This window comes from Rutidosis leptorrhynchoides, chromosome 2 (genome assembly GCF_046630445.1).
Source record: "Rutidosis leptorrhynchoides isolate AG116_Rl617_1_P2 chromosome 2, CSIRO_AGI_Rlap_v1, whole genome shotgun sequence".
Taxonomy (NCBI): domain Eukaryota; kingdom Viridiplantae; phylum Streptophyta; class Magnoliopsida; order Asterales; family Asteraceae; genus Rutidosis; species Rutidosis leptorrhynchoides.
In genome coordinates this window covers 632,636,596-632,659,033 of record NC_092334.1, presented here as the reverse complement: position 1 = coordinate 632,659,033, position 22,438 = coordinate 632,636,596, and the positions used below count along the sequence as shown (strand labels likewise).

The window sequence follows — 22,438 nt, the reverse complement described above, 5'->3', positions numbered from 1 at the left end:
GTCGGGAAGTAAGACTTGGCCACTGGTTGATTCACGAACCTATAACAATATATACATATATATCAAAGTATGTTCAAAATATATTTACAACACTTTTAATATATTTTGATGTTTTAAGTTTATTAAGTCAGCTGTCCTCATTAGTAACATACAACTAGTTGTCCACAGTTAGATGTACAGAAATAAATCGATAAATATTATCTTGAATCAATCCACGACCCAGTGTATACGTATCTCAGTATTGATCACAACTCAAACTATATATATTTTGGAATCAACCTCAACCCTGTATAGCTAACTCCAACATTCACATATAGAGTGTCTATGGTTGTTCCGAAATATATATAGAAGTGTCGACATGATAGGTCAAAACATTGTATACGTGTCTATGGTATCTCAAGATTACATAATATACAATACAAGTTGATTACGTTATGGTTGGAATAGATTTGTTACCAATTTTCACGTAGCTAAAATGAGAAAAATTATCCAATCTTGTTTTACCCATAACTTCTTCATTTTAAATCCGTTTTGAGTGAATCAAATTGCTATGGTTTCATATTGAACTCCATTTTATGAATCTAAACAGAAAAAGTATAGGTTTATAGTCGGAAAAATAAGTTACAATTCGTTTTTGTAAAGGTAGTCATTTCAGTCGAAAGAACGACGTCTAGATGACCATTTTAGAAAACATACTTCCACTTTGAGTTTAACCATAATTTTTGGATATAGTTTCATGTTCATAATAAAAATCATTTTCTCAGAATAACAACTTTTAAATCAAAGTTTATCATAGTTTTTAATTAACTAACCCAAAACAGCCCGCGGTGTTACTACGACGGCGTAAATCCGGTTTTACGGTGTTTGTCGTGTTTCCAGGTTTTAAATCATTAAGTTAGCATATCATATAGATATAGAACATGTGTTTAGTTGATTTTAAAAGTCAAGTTAGAAGGATTAACTTTTATTTGCGAACAAGTTTAGAATTAACTAAACTATGTTCTAGTGATTACAAGTTTAAACCTTCGAATAAGATAGCTTTATATGTATGAATCGAATGATGTTATGAACATCATTACTACCTTAAGTTCCTTGGATAAACCTACTGGAAAAGAGAAAAATGGATCTAGCTTCAACGGATCCTTGGATGGCTCGAAGTTCTTGAAGCAGAATCATGACACGAAAACAAGTTTAAGTAAGATCATCACTTGAAATAAGATTGTTATAGTTATAGAAATTGAACCAAAGTTTGAATATGATTATTACCTTGTATTAGAATGATAACCTACTGTAAGAAACAAAGATTTCTTGAGGTTGGATGATCACCTTACAAGATTGGAAGTGAGCTAGCAAACTTGAAAGTATTCTTGATTTTATGTAACTAGAACTTGTAGAATTTATGAAGAACACTTAGAACTTGAAGATAGAACTTGAGAGAGATCAATTAGATGAAGAAAATTGAAGAATGAAAGTGTTTGTAGGTGTTTTTGGTCGTTGGTGTATGGATTAGATATAAAGGATATGTAATTTTGTTTTCATGTAAATAAGTCATGAATGATTACTCATATTTTTGTAATTTTATGAGATATTTCATGCTAGTTGCCAAATGATGGTTCCCACATGTGTTAGGTGACTCACATGGGCTGCTAAGAGCTGATCATTGGAGTGTATATACCAATAGTACATACATCTAAAAGCTGTGTATTGTACGAGTACGGATACGGGTGCATACGAGTAGAATTGTTGATGAAACTGAACGAGGATGTAATTGTAAGCATTTTTGTTAAGTAGAAGTATTTTGATAAGTGTATTGAAGTCTTTCAAAAGTGTATAAATACATATTAAAACACTACATGTATATACATTTTAACTGAGTCGTTAAGTCATCGTTAGTCGTTACATGTAAGTGTTGTTTTGAAACCTTTAGGTTAACGATCTTGTTAAATGTTGTTAACCCAATGTTTATAATATCAAATGAGATTTTAAATTATTATATTATCATGATATTATCATGTATGAATATCTCTTAATATGATATATATATATATATACATTAAATGTCTTTACAACGATAATCGTTACATATATGTCTCGTTTAAAAATCATTAAGTTAGTAGTCTTGTTTTTACATATGTAGTTCATTGTTAATATACTTAATGATATGTTTACTTATCATAGTATCATGTTAACTATATATATATATATATATCCATATATATGTCATCATATAGTTTTTACAAGTTTTAACGTTCGTGAATCACCGGTCAACTTGGGTGGTCAATTGTCTATATGAAACATATTTCAATTAATCAAGTCTTAACAAGTTTGATTGCTTAACATGTTGGAAACATTTAATCATGTAAATATCAATCTCAATTAATATATATAAACATGGAAAAGTTCGGGTAACTACAAAAGGCACATTTGAACCCCAAACATTTTGGGGTTGTTCCAGGGCATTTAACTGTGGTTTTTACATGTTTTTAGACCATTTTAAGTCTAAATACATGAATATTAACTTCCAAGTCACTAGTGGGTATGAATCAAAGGTTGTGACTTTTCATCAAATCTTTTGACCCGTTATAAATACACACTTTGTATATTTGAAAAAGGTTCCAATTTTTAATCTTTTCTAGCACACTTTCAACATAAACAAATAGAACTATATTCTCTGCAATTGTGGAGTTGATTTCTTTAGCCAAGACATCAATTCATCTTTGTCTTATCCCAATTGATTTCGTGCAACCCGTGGGTCGAAATATTCAATTAGGAAAGTGTTCACACGATTCAAAGATCAATCCGGAGTCATTACCGTTTCAGACACGAAAGCATTACTAACAACCCAGAGATATAACAAGACCTAGCACGAAAACATTTCGTGCTTACTAAGAAGACTAAATACGAAAACACTTAGTCAAATTTTGAGCTAACTAAGCCATTAAGTGACTAAAGAAAAACCACTTGGGTCAAGGTAATCTATCACATGAGTGTACACTCCGTACCTCCTAACTCATTAACAAATGTAGACTAAATCTCTCAATTACACTAAATTTCAAACATGATGTGCCCGGAATCTTTTTTGACCTGCTTCTCATTCTATAATATCTCTTTGGCAATGAATCAAACACCTGGAATGCATCCAGATAACACCACTCATATATACATCATAATTCAAAATCATAAGATAAAATTTACCAAAATTGTAACTCAAAATTGCAAGATTATTGAATCTCAAAAGAATTGTAGCCAATAATTCATGGGTATTTACTACGACTGATGTTTGAATACATATTTGATCATGAGAGTATAATAAAAAACTGAAAGATCGAACCTTTATTGCGATTTGGATCCCTTAAGATGGGGCGAATTTGAATAACAAATTTGTATAGAACAGATTTAAGTTATCTTGTTTGGATAGTAATTTGGAAAAACAAAATATTAAAAGAAAGCCCTTTTTATTTGGCTAAATACATACCAGTATATGTGTAGTTTGTTGAAGTCTTGTGTTTGTTGCTATTTGACTTTTTAAGTAGATGTGTTTTTGCATGTGACGTAATAGTATTGGATGAGTGAACTTGCGGGCATGGCTCAATGATTCTCTCTATGTACTTTGTGTCATGGGATAGGGAGAGGTCATGTGTTTGATCTTTAGGGATGACATTTCTTTAAAACAATTGAACACCAATAATGGTGATATATATTGACCTTATATGGAGGTTTTACCGGATTCGTTCACGGACCTCTATCCAGGAACACTGCCCGAATGGATGTGTTCACGGGTACCGTCGATCGGGTTTGAGTTTCCGCCCGAACATGTGAGATACGTGCAAATGATGAGGGTCGTTGAAATAAATTATCTACTGATGACAAAAAAAATCGCCGTTAAAAAAAAATAGTATTGGATGAGTGTTTGCTTATCTTTTTATAAATAACCTCCAACCCCCTCAACAACTATCAAACTTTCAATTATTGCAAAATAATCTAGAATAATTGAATAATTTAGACTGAATAAGTGAAATCAACGTGTCGCAAAGTATATGAAATATTTATAGAATTTTGTATTGATATGAGTATTCGAACGCGCTTTGTGAACCCACTAATCACAAGGTGAGTGCACGCTTTGCGAACCGACCAAATTTAGGAATCAGGACAACCACCTATTTTGCGAACCAACCAATCCTAAACAATTACCCGCTTTAAGGGTAGCCCAGAGTCATGTCTCAATTTAAGTATATATTTTATATGCATTTTGTATTGTTCTTTATCCAGATTTCGAGTATATATAACTCAACCGTTTGGTGGTTAGAAGGGAAAGGGTATTAGAGTTTTTGTTGCCTTTTAGTCATGTATGCAACTTTAGCAAGTTCATTATTTGATATCACAACAAGAAAATGTCTTCCTTTCGGATATATAACGTGATACAGTAACGAGTCACAAAATCATAACATATATTGCAACATCAACGAAAATAAAGTTTAGGAATGTTAAGATATAGAAGGTAAACCATATTTAGATAAATAAATGCGTATATCACAACCACAGAATAGCAATAAACATGTACTAGTGGCATGACTGCATTGAGGGGTGACTCCAAATGCATAGAACACACGTCGCAGAATACTAATTTTCTTTAAAACCAATTAATTTCTACTTCGGCACTAGGTGAGGCTCGATGGAATTTTAACAACTTTGTAGCAACCATCAACTTTCCATTGTCACTACCAAAAACTTTGGATGACAAGGGATAAATATTAATTTTCTTTAACGAGGGTGAACCTGCAAGTAATTTCTTTATCGGCAATATTTCTTCCTCTGAACCTCGAAAATTTAGCAACATCACTATTCGTAGTTGTGGCAGCCCCAATTGGATGGAGTTTAACTCTGACAAAAAATTTGCAGAATGTGGGACAGCATCATTGTATTTAGCCTACCAAAAATAAATAGTACGGAGTATTATTTAAAAACACACCTATGAAGCAAATCGATAAGTATACGATACATATATGTTCACTTACTGAGATCCGAAGGGTCTGCAGTTTGGGAGAATACCGAATAAACTCAAAAGCAAACATCAGCTTAGTCTTACAGCTAAAATCAATTTGGTATAATGCAAGACTCTCAAGGCAGGGAAAGGAGGCAGGGACCCGCTCTGTACCAACTAAATCTCCTAAGAACTATAACAAGAAAAGTTGTAGATTAGAAGGCATCAATGCAATTTACTATAAATATGATTTCAAAGACCCAAGTAATAAGCCTTACCTGGTAGTCTAGGAAATCCAAAGAGAGCATTTGAAGATTTGGAAGACAAGTCCCAAGGTCAACAATTAAAGAACTTGTGATTGCACTATGGTCAAGCAAATACAATGGCATGACCAATTCTTTAAGATTTTTTAGTTTAGCAATATCAACTAGTGTAATTTCTCCTTGCCTGAATTTCAGAATCTCAAGTGAAGGACTTCGAGTGATAATTTCTCCAAGACTTATGTTTTCATATACTACCCGATACAGTTCCAAACGCAAAAGATTTGGTAAACCACAAAAGGTGGGTGGAGAACGGAGACAACAGTTATCAAGCGCCAAACGTTCCAACTCCACACAAGAGAAAATATGGGTAGATAAGAGTTGTTTCATGCATATTTCTAAGACTAAACTCTTTTACTCCATTTCTTGACAGGAACATGATCCAATCATTTATATCCTCAACATCGCATACCTTGCCAAATGGTATATATAGAACAAATTTTGTTATGGGACCTTTAAGATGAAGAATTATCACTCAAAATCCAACATAGACCAACTACAAGTACTCCATCCGTCCCAAAATAACTGTCTTATTTTGACTTTTGAAGTCTTTCTTTTCAACTTTGACTTTAATATTTTTGTTTTTGTTATAAAAAATTGATGAAAATTATATCAATGAAACATGTTTAAAGCCCGGTTCATTTATATATATTTCATCAAAATATATAACACAAAAAAATAATAGCAAGTCAGAGTTGAGAAAGAAAGACTTTCAAAAGTCAAAAAAGTCAAATGGGACATTTATTTTGATACATAGGGATTATTATTTTTTGAGAAAGTAAACTTACAAGCAAAAGCTGGCGAAACAAGCCACACAAGGGCTAAATAAGAAGATCCAACTTTATAATAATGTCCCAACACAAGAAGAATAAGCCATTGCAACAACCCGCTTTTATAAAGCGATCTTTCAGATTCCAATTTGGCCCAGTTGGCTTGAACCGCAGGAGACAGTGTCTCCATTCTTTTGGAAAATACACGTGATATGTAACGTTTTAGTACAAGATAACCGATATGTTGACCAGTCAAAGCCCCAAGGAATGCAGGGGAAGCAAATAAACCAACAACGAGCCACGGGCTTGAAATAAAGGGAACCGGTGATGAAGATATAAGTGGTAGAATGAATGCAACGGCGATTGAGAAACTTAATGAACATATCCACATTAGTAGGATGCTTAAGAATGATAAGGCTAAAGATGATGTGGCGGGTGACCCGCCCATTACAACTGATGTAGCCCATATCATAATAGATTGCATTATGACTGAATTGTAGAGCATGTTGGCTAAACGTTGACGGAATACAACCATATACGTTCCCTGAATTGTCAAATCGAATGATTATATCAGAAGCATGTAATCATGTTAAAAAATAACTAAAGGTACTCCCTATGCGAGATTAATTAACTTTTTTTGCAACACTTATGGCCACTGTTGTAAAACACCTCCAATTATTCACGATTAATCCCCGATTACTCCTTTTAAGAACAGACCGATCCGATTTTCCAAAATCCGTTTAACCAATTGGTCAGCATCAGTTAATGGGTCAAAATCAGATTTTTTGGTCAAAATCAAAGTGAACGATTATCTTGATGTTAAAGACAATTTTGTCAACTAGAAAAATAGAGTTTTTGAATAAACGAAGGATTATCATTATGTTGTTAGACAATTCTGCTAAAGTTTATGTGTATGTTTATGGATTTCTTCAATATCTACAAATATATTTTTGAAATTTATTATTTAACGTATAAAAAGTCCAAACTAATTAATCCTCGAATTGCAGATTACTCCCTCCGAAGTCAAGACCAAAATTTATTATGACATCAGCTCCACATCAGAATATGTCAACATGGTCAAGGTGAACTGGTAATTTTAGATTACCATATATCAAATGTTTATTTATTTTCCTGTAAATTGTTACCTGTTGAATAGTTTCACAAAAAATGTGTCACCCAACAAACAATACTTAAAACTTTCTTGGTTACCATTCTACACAATTTTCCATCTATTTAATTTCAAAAGTCAAAGTGTTAGTCTCATTTGAAGTGGTGGGAGTCGTAATACGTCATGTTTTCTAATCATTAAACCATAAAAACATATCCACTAAAAGCATAAAAAGGTAAACATACCAAAATGTCAAAATATATGGCTGCATCACCATCACTTTTATCATTAACTGCCATTACTTTTCCTTTAGAAAGTTCAGATGACGATGCAGTATGAAGCAGAAAAGCAAGCATGTTTTCTCCAAGATGTTGAAGTGAACCCGGTTTTAAAAGCTTCAACTTATCGTTCTGCACATGAGTATAAGATCTCGCTTTCATAAGAACTCGTTTATAATGGTCAGAACGAAAGTGCCATGTCATCACAAACTTTTATATATACCTTTGTGTGATACACGGCGGTATTATCCGCGTAAGCAAAGTCGAGGCCAGAAAGACCAGCAACCTCTTTGTACACTTGAAAATCAGTAGCAGATTTAATCACACCAGATGTAAAAAGATCCTGCACCACTAAACAAATTTTAAACTTAAAAATCCAAAGTTATATATGATATGTTTAAAAATATTTATTTTTAACACGAAAAGGTTTAATATATTTGATGAAAATAAAGAAATGAAAGAATACATACCTGAGCAAGAATTTGACCAGATGGGTATTTGGCTACCAATGCGAAGTTTTCAATAGGCCATGCATGAGGACCAGCCTGTAAAAACAAACTTGTTAGGACAGAAATTTATTTAAATCTAATGAAGCACGTTTAGTTTTTCGGTTTAATTGCATTAATTAGAGATGTGTTAACCTGAAATATAGCAGATGCTCCTCCAATGCCCATGGCCTCCAAGTCAATAGCCATGCGTATGGAACTACTCCATGGATGCTACAATACAAAAAGAAATAAAGAAATTTAAATTAAAACTTATGCATTAATAAATCATTCTGTTTCTGTTTATAATTAGGGCTTAAAAAATTTCTATAAAAGACACATTACTGATCAAGCAAAGGTTCATACCTGAGTTATAAAGCTATGTGCACCATTTAAGCCTTCTTCCTCCCCAGTATTAAACAAGAAAATAACCGAATTCTTGAAACCGTGGGCCCAATGGGAGATTCCTCGAGCAAGCTCAAGCATAACAGCTACACAAGAACTGCAGTCACCTGCTCCTTCCCTTCATCAACATAAACCTTCATTATCTTTTTCAATACAAAGAAAAATAAGTAAAAAATAAAAGAAAAATGGATGATATTTTTACCCTGAGAAGACGGTATCTATGTGAGAAGAGACCAGAATAGCACTATCTACAGCTTCAGAATCGTACTTAGGCGAAATTCTTACAACTACGTGTTTGAGATCTGAATAAACAAGCGTTTTCCCGTTAAAAAGTCCACTAACCAAAATATTAGCACCGGAGCTTGCTTGAAAAAGGTCCACTTCAACATCAACTTCCCAGTGAACCGTCTTTGCGATTTTCTCGGCAGCTTCTAATACATACTGCACAAACAACAAGCACATAAACAAACAAATTAAGTACACAGATTAATGTATTCACTAAATCATCAAAATATAAGGTATATGAGTATGTGAAATATTCATTTCAATCTTTAAATTTGCTTGAAATCCAAGAGACCAATCAGAGCGCGACAATCACTTCCATGAACCCTGAACCCTGAACCCTAAACCCTAAACCCTAAACCCTAAACCGGGCTAAATTTTAAAAAAAAAAATAAATAAATAAATAATAATAAGAAAAAAGAAGTCAATCACATGTTAACCTCCCACGTTTACCACATTTGATTGTCGCGCTCTGATTAGTCCCTTGGATTTCAATCAAATTTGAGGATTCAAATGAATACATCTCATATAAGTATATGTGAGTATATCCAGATACTTGAACATAAGTTACAATTTATAATACCTGCAATCCTAGCTCCAAAGCATCAGAACCAACAGGATGAGGACCCAACTGAGTCAACTCGACAACATGCTTCATTGCCGCCTCTTCTGAAAACCCTCGTTTACCGACTCGCTCGACCGTAAGAGGTTCGGGCAAAATCTCAAACTGGTAATGATAAACTGCCCATATCCCTTGTGTGATCAAAATAAACAAAGCCAAAACGACATAACCTGATCTCTTTGCAGTCACTACATTCTTAATATTCGTCTCGTCTACTACGTTCCCAGATTTCAACACACCATTACCGGATTCCTTTGATGTACTACCCGGAATCTTTTTTGACCTGCTTCTCATTCTATAATATCTTCACTTTGGCAATTAATCAAACACCTGGAGTGCAACCAGATAACACCACTTATATATACTTCATTATTCAAAATCATAAGATAAAATTTACCAAAATTGTAACTCAAAATTGCAAGATAATTGAATCTCAAAAAGAATTCTAAGCAATAATTCATGGGTATTTACTACGACTGATGTTTGAATACATATTTGATCTCTATAATGAATAACTGAAAGATCGAACCTTTATTGCGATTTGGACCCCTTAAGATGGGGAGAATTTGATTAACAGATTTGTATACAACTGATCACGGAATATGGGAGGAATATAAGTTATCTTGTTTAGATAGTAATTTGAAGAAAAAAAACAAATTATTAAAAGAAAGCCCTTTTAATTTCAAATATGTAGTTTGTTGAAGTCTTGTGTTAGTTGCTATTTGACTTTTTAAGTAGATGTGTTTTTGCAAGTGACGTAATGGTATTGGATGAGTGTTTGCTTATCTTTTCATAAATGACCTCCAACCCCCCTCAACTATCAAACTTTCAATTATTGCAAACTTTCAATTATTGCAAACTTTCAAACTTTCAAAAAAAAAAAAAAAACTATCAAACTTTCAATTATTGCAAATTAATCTAGAATAATTGAATAATTTAGACTGTCGGAAAAAAAAATGAGAAAGGAATAAGTGAAATCAATGTGTCGAAAAGTATATGAAATATCTTTAGAATTTTGTATTAATATGAGTATTCGAACCCGCTTTGTGAACCCACTAATCACAAGGTGATTGCACGCTTTGTGAACCGATCAATTTCAGGACACTGTTTTGCGAACCAACAAATCATAAACAATCACCTGCTTCAAAGATAGTCCGGAGTCATGTCTCAATTTAAGTAAATATTTTATATATGCATTTTGTATTGTTCTTTATCTAGATTTCGAGTATAACTCAGCCGTTTGGTTAGAAGGGAAAGGGTATTAGAGTTTTTGTTGCCTTTTGGTCATGTATGAAACTTCAACAAGTTCATTTTTTGATATCACAACAAGAAAATGTCCTCGTTTCGGGTACATAACGCAATACAGTAACGAGTCGCATAATCATAACATAACATTTATTGCCACATCAACGAAAATAAAGTTTAGGAATGTTAAGATATAGAAGGTAAACCATATTTAGATAAATAAATGCGTATATCACAACCATAAAATAGCAATAAACACGTACTAGTGGCATGACTGCATTGAGAGGTGACTCCAAATGCCAAAATACCATCCACTTGGTGACTACTGATCATCACATCACATCACATCACATCTCTAATTATAGTAAAGCCATTTTAAAACAATACGGCTAACCAATTTCACACAAACCATATAGGGGATTTAGAACACAAGTGCTGAATACTAAGACCAGTAGATTCCTACTTGGGCACTGGGTGAGGCTCGATTGAATTTTAACAACTTTGTAGCAACCATCAACCTTCCACTGTCACCATTAAACACTTCAGATGACACGGGATAAATATCAATTATTTTTAGCGAGGGTGAACCTCCAAGTAATGTCTTTATCAGCAATATTTCATTCTCTGAACCTCGAAAAGATAGCAACGACACTTTTCGTAGTTGTGCCAGCCCCAATTGGATAGAGTTTAACTCCGACAAAAAAATTGCAGGTGGTGGGACAGCATCATTGTGTTTAGCCTACCAAAAATAAATAGTATTATTTAGAAACACACCTATGATATACTTGGCAAACTAAACCCAAAACATAAAAACTGGGTCTGTTGGGTTTAAAAATTCGGGTCCAATGGGCCTCAAAATATCAGAGAATGTAAATATATAGGGTCCAAAAAGATTATAAAATCTGGCAAAAAAAATTACGGGGGTCCAATGGGTTTTAAATTCGGGTCCAACCTGGTCTATACTAATGCAAATTCAAATCTTCATAAATCCAGAATTCCAGATCAAACACAAACTCGTCAAATATCAGAAAGGTAAACTCGTCATGAACCCTAAATCCCAAATCGCCAATATCTTCTCTCGTCATAAACCCTAAATCGCGTAATCAGATGTATATTTCCATGCCCGAATCTTCAAATTGAAAGTTGTGATTCCAGATCTGTATCCATCGCAACTTCTGAATCGTCGTTTTGCAATTCGTTTTTTTTTGGACTTTGTTGAAGACCACAATCGACGGTTTTTCTACTCATATATTTGACGAAGTCAGGTACATTTTCTCCTAATTTTCTCCTAATTTTGCTCATGTTTAACCAATTTTGTGTGAAGCTGCAGTAGTTAGTTTGATGACTTTCATCCTTTTGCAATAGTGTATGTTAAACTTAATTGCATTTCTATTTGGTGACCTAACAAGGCACATATTTGTGTTACTTTGTTTAATTTAATGTATTGTTATTAGTTTTAGTAGCTGCTGTTGTTAGTTTTTTGTGTTTGTTCATGCGTTACGAGTTACTATTCGAATTTAGGTGACTACTTATGTGTACAGTCATTGCAGCACCCCTATTTTGGTATAACCGTTGTTTATGAGCTCTTATTTTTATATTTTAATCTATTACAGATTGTTGAAAAATAGTTGATTTGGAATGAGTATGTCAGAAGAGAATGTTCAACAAGAACCCGTGGATGTTTTAGAGAATGAAGAAGATGCTAGTTCTTCTACAACGGGCAAAAAGCGTTCTCGTGTATGGGATTATTTTGTTAAGTTACCTTTAGGGGATGACCCGTATAAAAAGGGTCTCGACCCGACCCGCTTTTGACCCGACCCGTTGAAAATTTCAGACCCGTTTCGACCCGGACTTATTTAAACCCAGACCCGTTTTCGACCCGACCCAAACCCGACCCAACCCAACCCAATTGCCAGGTATACCTATGAAGCAAATCGATAAGTATACGGTACATATATGTTCACTTACTGAGATCCAAAGGGTCTGCAGTTTGGGAGAACACCCAATCAACTCAAAAGCAAACATCAGGTTAGTCTTACAGCTAAAATCAATGTGGCTTAATGTAAGACTCTCGAGGCAGGGAAAGGAGGCAGGGACCCGCTCTGTACCAACTAAATCTCCTAAGAACTATAATAAGAAAAGTTGTAGATTAGAAGGCATCTATGCAATTTACTGTAAAAAAAATATGATTTTAAAGACCCAACTAATTAATAAGCCTTACCTGGTAGTCTAGGAAATTCAAAGAGAGCAGTTGAAGATTTGGAAGACAGCTCACAAGGTCAACAATTAAAGAACTTGTGATTGCTCTATGGTCAAGCAAATACAATGGCATGACCAATTCTTTAAGATTTTTTAGTTTAGCAATATCAACTAGTGAAATTTCTCCTTGCATGAATTTCAGAATCTTAATTGAAGGACTTCGAGTGATAATTTCTCCAAGACTTGTGCTTTCAAATACTACCTGATATAGCTCCAAACGCAAAAGATTTGGTAAACCACAAAAGGTGGGTGGAGAACGGAGACAACAGTTATCAAGCGCCAAACGTTCCAACTCCACACAAGAGAAAATATGGGTAGATAACTTAAGAGGTGTTACATGCATATTGTCAAGAGTAAACTCTTTCACTCCATTTCTTGACAGGAACATGATCCAATCATTTATATCCTCAACATCGAATACCTTGCCATGTGGTATATAAAGAACAAATTTTGTTATGGGACCTTTAAGATGAAGAAGAAGTCTACTTATTATATTCCTCACATCATACCAATTCACAATTCCTAGTCCCACCAAATACTTAAAAAATAAAAAGTCAAACACGAGGTGAGTGAGCATGGTCCATTTAAACCTCCATTTCCTTGACAAGATAGCGGTCCTTACTGCATATTGAGTGGGCAAACGATCAAGAATATTAGTAACCACATTATCCGGCATGCTGTTGATACCATCCTCCAACACAACTTTAGATGCTTCATGTGTCCCGGGAGCCAATTCCATATTCTAATAAACATAAGACAAAGTTGAGATATAAGAATCAAAGTATAAGCCAGCAGAATAGTAAATCAATTATTACATTATTACATATACACCATAATAAACCAGTATCAATCAAGTATAACAAAAAGAAGAACTAAAACACTATTACAACTACAATTAAAACAACAATAACACTCAATAATATATATTGACCACTAAAGAGCATTAAGCTTGGCATAATCATCGAAATATTTGTGCTATATATCTGTAGCAAATTAACATAAGAAAAACAAAAAATTACAGATTCACAACTCATAATCGTGAGTATATATATGATAACATGCATTTAAACAAAACATAAACTTGAAGATACCTTCCTTATTCTGTGACTGACTGATTTTTCAAGTTAATATCAGAGTAAAATTTAGCAAACGAAAACCCTAAAGTCAATGAAATGATAGTGTGAAATGAAATGATAACTTTGATGATCGATTGTGAATTTTATGATAGAGATAGCGAGCAGTCAGGGTTTTACAAGCGTATTATATAGAGATAGAGAGGGTATATGTATCGACGAGTATAAATTTTGTTTTAGAAAATTATCAACATATAGTAATTAAGAAGAATATATTGAAAATCGAATAAAAATCTGAATAGGTAGCTTGGGTAAAGCAAGAGACATAAATGCCTTGTTGAAAAAGTGAATAAAGATTGTTGCAAAAACATGTGTATCGGCAATAAAGATGTATTGCTTGCATGGGACAATCACATCTATATCTATATCTATATATATAAAAGGTCATAAATTTTTTTAAGTAATTAATAATCAATAAATATATAAACATTTTATCTTCTAAGTAACGTAAGTTATTTTTTTAGTTTATAAATATGTAATCTCCATTTCATTTTCCCATATCAATCATACAAAAGAGCGCACTATATTAGTAATATTGTATTCTCAATTTTTTTAGGATGGAAAGAAGAATAAATGATATATAGATTATTATATAGTAGTTATAGTGTATATATATATATATATATATATATATATATATATATATATATATATATATATATATATATATATATATATATATATATATAATATGTTTGTTTGTTTTTGTAGATATCGAAGAAATACCAATTTCAAAATATTGTAAACCGCGGACAAGGCAAGAAATGTGGTTGACTCTATGTGGGATCGATTTGTTCGAAGATTATCTTTTAAATGTTAATATTATGATATTATGATTCTAATATTGTATATTTGTATAACATATATGATTAATAATTAGGACTATGATTATAATTCTTAATTATAATAATGAATATGATTACGATTATTATTTTTATTACTATTACATTTTAGTTATAATTCATATAACTATATTTATTATAGGTGTAACGTTTTTTATATATGTAAATATATAGATAATATTTATTTAATTAATTTATATATATATATATATATATATATATATATATATATATATATATATATATATATAAAAGGATATTATTATGACTATAATTCATAATTATAATTATGAATATGATTAATGATAATAATAATTATTTTTATTATTATTACATTTTAATTATAATTTATATAAGTATGATTATAATAGGTGTAATGTTTTTTATTCATGTAAATGTATAGATCATGTTTATTTGATTAATTTCCATAAATTATATATATATATATATATATATATATATATATATATATATATATATATATATATATATATATATATATATATATATATATATATATATATATATATATATATATATATATATGTGTGTGTGTGTGTGTGTGTGTGTATATGTATGTGTGTGTGTGTGTGTATGTGTGTGTGTGTGTGTGTAACGATATCTATCAATATAAATATGAAAAATGAAAAGTTTGAAACTATTGTTTTTATTTGTGTCATAGCTTAATTTTACAAAATTATGATAAGGAAAATGAAAAGATTGTAACTAATCATATAATTTATGAGATATAAATTTTACTTATTATGAATGAATGTTTATAATTAAATTTAATTAATGAAAATAAAAAAATAACAATTATTGAAAAGTTTATAATGTTTATTACTTTTGGTGGTGTTACATATCTTTATTGTAATAGTTAATTTCATATCAATTGTTATTCAATGTTAAGAACCTTCAATTTTATTCTATTCATAAGTTTTATATTGTGTGGTGTAGTAAATACGTGACGGTTCATGTTTATATTTAGAAGTTTTTTTTATGTACTCCGATTACTATGTAATTACTTATTGTCACATATGAAGTTATAAAGAGAGACCTTCAAAACTTTAATGGCAAATTGTAAAGGTAATATATGTTTTAATATTATGAATCGTACTACAATATGTAAGTTTTATAATATATTTTGGCATCATTTGTTAACTCATTTGACAACATTTAGTAAACTTTTGTTTATATATAGTTTCATCATACGTTAGTACATATGACCCTAATGTGAAGATTTCTGTAGTGGCAAACAAAACATAAACATAAAATTCTACTTGACCACTTGCATATGGGACCAACATCCATTTACACTTCACGGTCAATAGGTTTTCAACCAACTCTCGCCATGACTAACCATTCAGAACACGAATTTTAAAATACTGAAATTTGAGACAAACCGTGCAACGCACGGGGATTGCCTTCTAGTAGTGAATAAATTTTCATTTAAATTATTCGAGTTGTTAAAAATTAAATACAATATTTATATCTAATTCACTTTAATTCAATCATAATTTATACAAAATAAAATATTATATATATATATATATATATATATATATATATATATATATATATATATATATATATATAAAGGGGGAAGTAACCAATCAGGGGGAAGTGAGGGGAAGCAAAACATTTTTTTTTTCATTTTTTGAAAAAACTTTGTTCACGAACATTATAGATTGGATGAAAATATGAACATTTAATAAAGACAATTTGTGATAAATATTTTTAGTTTGGCGAAAAAACACTCGAAGAAGTAATATATAACAATTATCGTGTTTTTCGAGCGTATGTTGAGGTTTTAAATATTAGGGTTTATAGGGTTTAGATATTAGGGTTTAGAAATTTAGAGTTTAGAAATTTAGGGTTTAGGGTTTAGATTTAGGATTTAGATTGAGTTTTTAACACGCACAGTTTAGAATTTAGGGTTTAGGGTCCATAAACCCAAAACACCAAACCCTAAACTCTAAACCCTAAACTCTAAATCGGGCTAAATTTTACTTCACAAAACATGAAGAAGAAAAAAAAACGTTCACATTCTTCACGAATAATATTATCTTGAATGTTATTTTTGTCGATCGTTTTCCCGCCTAAATAATAACATTCATCACAAAGTGTCTTTTCTAAATGTTCATATTTTCGTGTGATCTTGATGCCGGAAAAAATTCCAAAAAAACGAAAAAAAAAAAATTTGCCTCCCCCCTCCCCCGATCGGTTACTTGCCCATTGATATATATATATATATATATATATATATATATATATATATATATATATATATATATATATATATATATATATATATATATATATATATACTCAAGTGAGAATGTTCTTATTTATATAATTGGTGAGAACAAATCTTGACCATTCATATCTTCAATCAATGGTTTTCAAGTTTTAAGATTATTTAAAATTTAAAATATAATAAAAAGGGCACATGTGGAAAGTTGCAACCCTTACATATCTCATCCACTTTTCAAAATGAAATTGATCCTTCAGTTTCTCACATGTATCGTTAACTACCAAAATTCTTTCATATACATTCATGCAACCCAAATGAAATCCTAACAGAAAAAAATAAATGCAATTTTGGATGCAATTAATGATATGTTATGTGATGGGAAAATAATCACAACGGGCAATCTACAAAGCGGAAACAAACCCGTTTGACAAGCATTTCCCGACCCGTATGAACCCGTGAGGAAACTAACAAACAAGCTATATCAAAACCAACCTAAATCAGTCCCAATTTAGTACCAAATCAGCTAATAACAATAATCGAGCACACACAATACACACGAGAATTTTTACGTGGAAAACCTCTCAAAATCGAGAGTAAAAACCACGGGACTCGTAAGCCACTTAAATTCCACTATCATCAACAAAGAGAACAATACAATAGGTCTTCTCTAGATCATATAGAGGTATACAACATCATCATACTCTTGAACTACAACAATCAACAAGTATATGAACAACCTAAAAAGACAAAAGAGGAATTATCTCACCCAAAAATCTGCTCTCTGTTCCAGCAGCAAGAACACGACCTACAGACCTTATTAGACGAATTCAACGGTTGAAAATGTTGGCACTGATGTCAGGAAGACACAGTCCAAAAATTGTGAAGATTCAACGGTCGGATCTCCGGGGATCGAAGGTTTTCTGGCCTGCTGTCACTGTAGACGGGAATTGGGGTTTTGACTCTTTTTCTTGATCTCTCTTGCACTCTTGATAATGAAAAACAGCTGCAACTTGATGTTTTAAGATGCCCTCCTATGCTTGACCAAGTCAACCAAGCAATGGGCCTAATTTTGTTGGGCTTGGGCTTGTTAATACTTACTCATATTTGGAAACCCAATAACAAAACCCAACAAATCTCCCCCTTTCCAATTATGAGGAAGGAATCGCCATCCCGGCGATCGAGCAACATACCTTGAGCTTCTCACTTGCTAAAGCCTTTGTGAACATGTCGGAACCATTATCATCGGTGTGAACTTTATCAAGTTCAAACGAACCATCTTCAAGACGTTCTCTAATCCAATGATACCGCACATCTATATGTTTTGTCCGCTTATGATACATAGAATTTCTAGCCAAATGAATCGCACTCTCATTATCACAAAGAACCACATATCGTGATTGCTTAAACCCAAGGTCTTGTAGAAACCTTTTCATCCACAATAGTTCTTTGCACGCTTCTGTTGCTGCCATATATTCAGCCTCGGTCGTAGACAATGCAACACACTTTTGTAACCTTGATTGCCATGAAACTGCTCCCCCTGCGAAAGTCATCAAATATCCAGAAGTGGATTTCATGTTATCTTTGTTTCCTGCCATATCTGAGTCTGTATAACCAACAAGCATCGGCTCTCCATTTCCGAATGTGATACCTAACTTTGAAGTACCTCGTAAGTATCTCATAATCCATTTAACCGCTTCCCAATGCTTCTTACCCGGATTTGACATAAACCGACTAACAACACCTACTGCATGAGCTATATCAGGCCTAGTACACACCATAGCATACATCAAGCTACCAACTGCTGACGCATATGGAACTATATCCATCTCCTCAACATCCTCCTTTGAAGTAGGACAATCTCTTTCTGTTAGCTTAAAGTTGTTAGTAAGAGGGGAACTAACCACTTTAGCATTCTTCATGTTGAATCTACTAAGCACCTTTTCAATGTATTGCTCTTGTGATATATGTAACGTCTTAGCACCTCTATCTCTAGAAATTCGAATGCCAAGAATCTGTTTTGCTGGCCCCAAGTCTTTCATAGCAAAAGACTTGCTCAATTCTCGCTTCAACTGCGCAATTCTTTCAATATTCTTACCAACAATCAACATATCATCAACGTATAACAACAATATGATGAAATTATCATCACCAAACCTCTGAAAGAAAACACAATGATCTGAAGTTGTCTTTCGGTAGCCTTGCTTTCCTATAACCGACTCAAACTTCTTATACCACTGTCTCGGTGCTTGCTTCAACCCATATAGACTTTTCTGAAGTCTACAAACATAATTTTCTTTACCCTTAACCCGAAAACCTTCAGGTTGCATCATGTAGATTTCCTTATCCAAATCACCGTGAAGAAAAGCAGTCTTGACATCCATCTGTTCAACCTCAAGATCAAGACTAGCAGCTAACCCAAGAACCACTCGAATAGATCCCATCTTCACAACCGGTGAGAAAATCTCATCAAAATCAATACCCCTTTTCTGGCTGAATCCTTTAACGACTAACCTAGCTTTGTACCTTGGTTGTGAAGTAAGCTCATCTGTCTTCACTTTGAATACCCATTTGTTTCTCAAAGCTCTCTTGCCTTTAGGTAACTTCACCAGCTCATAAGTATTGTTCTCATGCAAAGAATTCATCTCATCTTGCATAGCTTCACCCCACTCTTTCTTATGCGCATCTTTCATTGCTTCTGAATAACATTCTGGCTCTCCCCCATCAGTAACTAATACATACTCATCAGCAGAATATCTAACAGAAGGATGACGGTCTCGAGTAGACCGCCTAAGTGGGACAAATGGGGGCACATCTGGTACTGGAATCTCTACCTGCTCCGGAGCATAATCATCATCAGTACCATGTTTATCATTATGAACATCATCTCCAACATGTTGTGGAGTAACTGGATCCAAATCAACAAGATCAGCACTAGTTTGAGGAACTGAATCTGTCTTCTCAACATCTTTTAACATCTGATCTTCTGTAAAAACAACATCTCGGCTTCGTACAAGTTTCTTCTGAACTGGATCGTATAACCTGTACCCAAAATCATCTTCACCATAGCCGAGGAATACACATGGCTTAGTCTTCATATCAAGCTTTGACCTCTCATCTTTGGGAACATGAACAAAAGCTTTACATCCAAAAACTCGTAAATGACGGTAAGAAACATCTTTGCCGCTCCAAACCCTGTTAGGAACATCAAAACGCAAAGGAACACAAGGGGTTAGATTAATAATATGAACTACCGTATTTAAAGCCTCACCCCAAAAGGAATCGGAAAACCCTGCATGTGAAAGCAAACATCTAACTCTCTCAACCAAAGTTCTGTTCATCCTCTCTGCTAAGCCATTCAACTGAGGTGTCTTTGGTGGAGTCTTTTGATGCCGGATACCATTCTCCTTACAATAAGCATCAAATCTGCCAATGTATTCACCGCCATTATCAGTCCGAATACACTTGAGTTTCTTCCCCGTTTGCCTTTCAACTAGTGCATGAAATTCCTTAAACTTCTCAAATACTTGATCTTTTGACTTTAAGGTATAAACCCACACCTTCCTGGAATGATCATCGATGAATGTAACAAAGTAGGAACATCCACCAAGTGTCCTAGTCTTCATAGGCCCACAAACATCTGAATGAACTAGATCAAGTACGTTCTCCATTCGAAAAGGAGAATGACTCTTAAACACAACCCTGGTCTGTTTCCCTGCCAAACAGTGAGAACACTTACTCAAATTAATATCATTAACACCCGATAACACATTCTTCTTAAATAAGATAGACATCCCTTTTTCACTCATGTGGCCAAGTCTTTTATGCCACAACTCGGTAGAATCAACACTGTCCACTGCATTAACAATGTTCTGGATAATCTTCGGACGCGTGATGTATAATCTTGAGTCTTTCTTGCCTCTTCCCACTATCATAGAACCAAGAGTTAGTTTCCAAATACCATTACCAAAACCGTTATAATAACCATCATCATCAAGAATGCCAGTTGAAATGACATTAAGTCTCATATCCGGAACATGTTTTACATTATGCAAAACCAACTCCATCCCCGTGTCAAATTTCAAACAAACATCTCCAATACCAACGATCTTTGATAACCCGGCATTACCCATCCTAGCAAATCCATAGTCACCTGGAGTGTAAGATGAGAAGTGATCTCTACATGTTGCAACATGACATGTAGCACCACTATCAACAATCCAATTCGTGTCATCATGAGTAAGATTAATCATATCATAATCAATACAAACAAAGAACTCATCTGTGATAGCGTTAACTTCAACCTTATCATCATCACCACCATCACTTTTCTTTTGTTTATTTTTGTCGTATGCTTTTTTCTTCTCGTTCTTTAACTTTGGACAATACCACTTTGTGTGCCCCTTTTCATGACAATTATAACACTCAACATTAGCAAATTTACCTTTGCGTGAGCTGCTACGATGATTGCCTCTTTTACCCTGACCTCTACTATGACTTCTCCCCCGCGTTTCTGTGACCAAGATATCTGACTGTGAAGAGGAACCTTGTGACTTTCTTCTCATCTCTTCATTCAAAATACTACCCTTAGCCAATTCCATGGTGATAGTACCATTCGGTGCAGAGTTGGACAAAGATGTCCTAAAAGTCTCCCAAGAGTCCGGTAATGTACCAAGTAACCAGAGACCCTGAATCTCATCCTCAAACTTGATACCCATACCTGCAAGCTGATTTATAATACCCTGATATGCATTTAGGTGATCTGTAATAGGAGTCCCATCATGATACTTCAAAGCCATCATCTGCTTAATTAAGAACAACTTGTTATTCCCAGTCTTTCGTTCATATAACTGCTCAAGCTTTTTCCATAAGGCTTTAGCATCAGTCTCCCCAGTAATATGATTCACAACATTATCATCAACCCACTGCCGAATATACCCACATACTTGTCTATGCAAAATTTTCCATTGAGCATCAGATTTTTCCTCAGGTTTATCCTCAGTAAAAACAGGCAAATAATAATCTTTCACATAAAGAAGATCCTCCATCTTGCCTTTCCAAACATGATAATTTGAACCATTTAAACTAATCATCTTACTTGTATTAGCTTCCATCTTTCACACAAGTCAATCAAAAAATAACCTTAAGCTCTAGATACCAATTTGATGGGAAAATAATCACAACGGGCAATCTACAAAGCGGAAACAAACCCGTTTGACAAGCATTTCCCGACCCGTATGAACCCGTGAGGAAACTAACAAACAAGCTATATCAAAACCAACCTAAATCAGTCCCAATTTAGTACCAAATCAGCTAATAACAATAATCGAGCACACACAATACACACGAGAATTTTTACGTGGAAAACCTCTCAAAATCGAGAGTAAAAACCACGGGACTCGTAAGCCACTTAAATTCCACTATCATCAACAAAGAGAACAATACAATAGGTCTTCT

General features: G+C 33.3%; 3 protein-coding genes across 4 annotated transcripts; all 3 read right to left on the bottom strand.

Annotated features, from left to right (window-relative positions):
• Positions 1-4,441: 4,441 nt before the first annotated feature.
• On the bottom strand, positions 4,442-9,884 carry LOC139894629 (uncharacterized). 2 transcript variants are annotated; one of them, XM_071878032.1, is made up of 12 exons: positions 9,781-9,884; positions 9,213-9,581; positions 8,550-8,788; positions 8,309-8,465; positions 8,099-8,176; positions 7,928-8,002; positions 7,681-7,800; positions 7,425-7,589; positions 6,090-6,615; positions 5,260-5,713; positions 5,016-5,174; positions 4,442-4,927 (listed from the first exon to the last, which is right to left on the bottom strand). In XM_071878032.1, exons 2-10 carry the CDS (start codon positions 9,543-9,545, stop codon positions 5,700-5,702), a joined length of 1,707 nt encoding a protein of 568 aa, XP_071734133.1. In that variant the 5' UTR covers positions 9,546-9,581; positions 9,781-9,884; the 3' UTR covers positions 4,442-4,927; positions 5,016-5,174; positions 5,260-5,699. The 2 variants fall into 2 exon arrangements, with proteins under 2 accessions (XP_071734133.1, XP_071734134.1); XM_071878033.1 differs by lacking the exon at positions 9,781-9,884 and having other exon boundaries at positions 9,213-9,676.
• LOC139890093 (F-box/FBD/LRR-repeat protein At1g13570-like) lies at positions 4,631-5,631 on the bottom strand. The gene is made up of 3 exons (XM_071872995.1): positions 5,260-5,631; positions 5,016-5,174; positions 4,631-4,927 (listed from the first exon to the last, which is right to left on the bottom strand). The coding sequence occupies exons 1-3, from the start codon at positions 5,629-5,631 to the stop codon at positions 4,631-4,633; spliced, it is 828 nt and encodes a 275-aa protein (XP_071729096.1).
• Positions 9,885-10,728: 844 nt separating the features above from the next.
• On the bottom strand, positions 10,729-13,445 carry LOC139893645 (F-box/FBD/LRR-repeat protein At1g13570-like). The gene is made up of 3 exons (XM_071876821.1): positions 12,718-13,445; positions 12,465-12,623; positions 10,729-11,235 (listed from the first exon to the last, which is right to left on the bottom strand). The coding sequence occupies exons 1-3, from the start codon at positions 13,429-13,431 to the stop codon at positions 10,939-10,941; spliced, it is 1,170 nt and encodes a 389-aa protein (XP_071732922.1). The 5' UTR covers positions 13,432-13,445; the 3' UTR covers positions 10,729-10,938.
• Positions 13,446-22,438: the final 8,993 nt, after the last annotated feature.

What these genes read in the sequence shown, in the direction of transcription:
- LOC139890093 (XM_071872995.1), bottom strand. Translation starts at nt 5,631, where the DNA reads ATGAAACAACTCTTATCTACCCATATTTTCTCTTGTGTGGAGTTGGAA. An exon ending in TGGATTTCCTAGACTACCAG is followed by an intron (nt 5,175 to 5,259) that starts GTAAGGCTTATT and finishes TTCTTGTTATAG; the next exon opens with TTCTTAGGAGATTTAGTTGG. An exon ending in TGCAGACCCTTCGGATCTCA is followed by an intron (nt 4,928 to 5,015) that starts GTAAGTGAACAT and finishes TATTTTTGGTAG; the next exon opens with GCTAAATACAATGATGCTGT.
- LOC139894629 (XM_071878032.1), bottom strand. Translation starts at nt 9,545, where the DNA reads ATGAGAAGCAGGTCAAAAAAGATTCCGGGTAGTACATCAAAGGAATCC. An exon ending in CTTTGGAGCTAGGATTGCAG is followed by an intron (nt 8,789 to 9,212) that starts GTATTATAAATT and finishes TTGTTTGTGCAG; the next exon opens with TATGTATTAGAAGCTGCCGA. An exon ending in GAGCATCTGCTATATTTCAG is followed by an intron (nt 8,003 to 8,098) that starts GTTAACACATCT and finishes TTGTTTTTACAG; the next exon opens with GCTGGTCCTCATGCATGGCC.
- LOC139893645 (XM_071876821.1), bottom strand. Translation starts at nt 13,431, where the DNA reads ATGCCGGATAATGTGGTTACTAATATTCTTGATCGTTTGCCCACTCAA. An exon ending in TGAATTTCCTAGACTACCAG is followed by an intron (nt 12,624 to 12,717) that starts GTAAGGCTTATT and finishes TTCTTATTATAG; the next exon opens with TTCTTAGGAGATTTAGTTGG. An exon ending in TGCAGACCCTTTGGATCTCA is followed by an intron (nt 11,236 to 12,464) that starts GTAAGTGAACAT and finishes TATTTTTGGTAG; the next exon opens with GCTAAACACAATGATGCTGT.